Raw genomic sequence first — 1,310 nt, forward strand, 5'->3', positions numbered from 1 at the left:
TTCTCCATGAAATATTTTGTCTAGTGACACACCATAGCCATGCTACACAACAAAACACTTTTATCTTCCTTCCTTATCATAAAATGGGGGACCACAATAGCTACCACCACAAAAAGAGGATCCTGAAAAATGAGGCTCTTCACTATCACCCTAAACGACACCAACCGTTGCACTTTACAACATTACATAGCGACACTACCTCTCAATCTCATCATCATCATCATCATTTTCAATGTCTTCAAAAGATCCTATGTCTTAAGATAACTTGGAACAAACAAAAACTCTTCAACTTCTTCCATTTTTGTTACCTCCAGTTTCACATTCTTATAGTACCATTTTTTCTTCTCTTTCTTTCTATCTACACTTCCACGTTATCTCTCTCTTCTCTTTTTCATTATCATTAGAGAACCCCATTGAAACTAGAGTCTGCGCTTCGAGCATCACTCCCTATTCCTTGAAGCTTGTTTACCGACGCAGAACAAAACATGGCGGACAAGGCAGTCACCATCAGAACCAGGAAGTTCATGACTAACAGGCTTCTCTCAAGGAAGCAATTTGTCATTGATGTTCTTCATCCAGGGAGGGCCAATGCCTCAAAGGCTGAACTCAAAGAGAAGTTGGCTAGAATCTATGACGTGAAGGACCCAAACACTGTTTTCGTGTTCAAGTTCAGAACTCATTTTGGAGGAGGCAAGTCAACTGGATTTGGTTTGGTCTATGATTCTGTTGAGAATGCTAATAAGTACGAGCCAAAATCCAGACTTATCAGGAATGGGCTTGATACTAAGGTTGAGAAGTCAAGGAAGCAAATGAAGGAAAGGTCGTCATAGCGACCGACAACCTCATAAAACTCTGTACCGATGGAATTATATGGAGTCCGGGTTCTGTAGGATTTGATGTCAATGGCAATCTAGCTTTTATGATATGTGATCCTATGAAGTTATCCATGTCGCCGAATACAAAATCGCCTTCAACTTCTACATCGTCTTCTTCGTCGTGGAAGAAGGATCTCCCAATGCAATTTGGCATACCGATTCCTGTCATATGTGATTGGTTAAATCGGCATTGGGAAGGTAACCTTGATGAGCTCAACAAGCCGAATTACCGCTCATACGGTTGATGCCTAACGGTCCTAGGGGTGAACATTCATGCGCTTCCTTCACTTTGCGGCAAGTTTTCAAATCGATGGATGGTGATAATGAGGGCATCTCATCTTCATCAAACAACAATGTCGTAAAAACAAGAGATCAAGGACAAAGCTCGTCACAATGGCCAGAACTATGTGTTTGCCCTCCTAACCGGTTACCGTG

The 1,310-nt window shown here is 41.7% G+C and overlaps 1 protein-coding gene across 1 annotated transcript; it reads left to right on the top strand.

Moving 5' to 3' along the window:
- The first annotated feature begins 485 nt into the window (after positions 1–485).
- On the top strand, positions 486–830 carry LOC127079544 (40S ribosomal protein S24-1-like). The gene has a single exon (XM_051019931.1). The coding sequence runs from the start codon at positions 486–488 to the stop codon at positions 828–830; it is 345 nt and encodes a 114-aa protein (XP_050875888.1).
- The last annotated feature ends 480 nt before the right edge of the window (positions 831–1,310 follow it).

The sequence above is a fragment of the Lathyrus oleraceus genome, chromosome 5 (genome assembly GCF_024323335.1).
Source record: "Lathyrus oleraceus cultivar Zhongwan6 chromosome 5, CAAS_Psat_ZW6_1.0, whole genome shotgun sequence".
NCBI lineage: Eukaryota > Viridiplantae > Streptophyta > Magnoliopsida > Fabales > Fabaceae > Lathyrus > Lathyrus oleraceus.

Bases quoted from the DNA above. Each gene is read 5' to 3' on its own strand.
- LOC127079544 (XM_051019931.1), top strand. From the start codon at position 486: ATGGCGGACAAGGCAGTCACCATCAGAACCAGGAAGTTCATGACTAAC.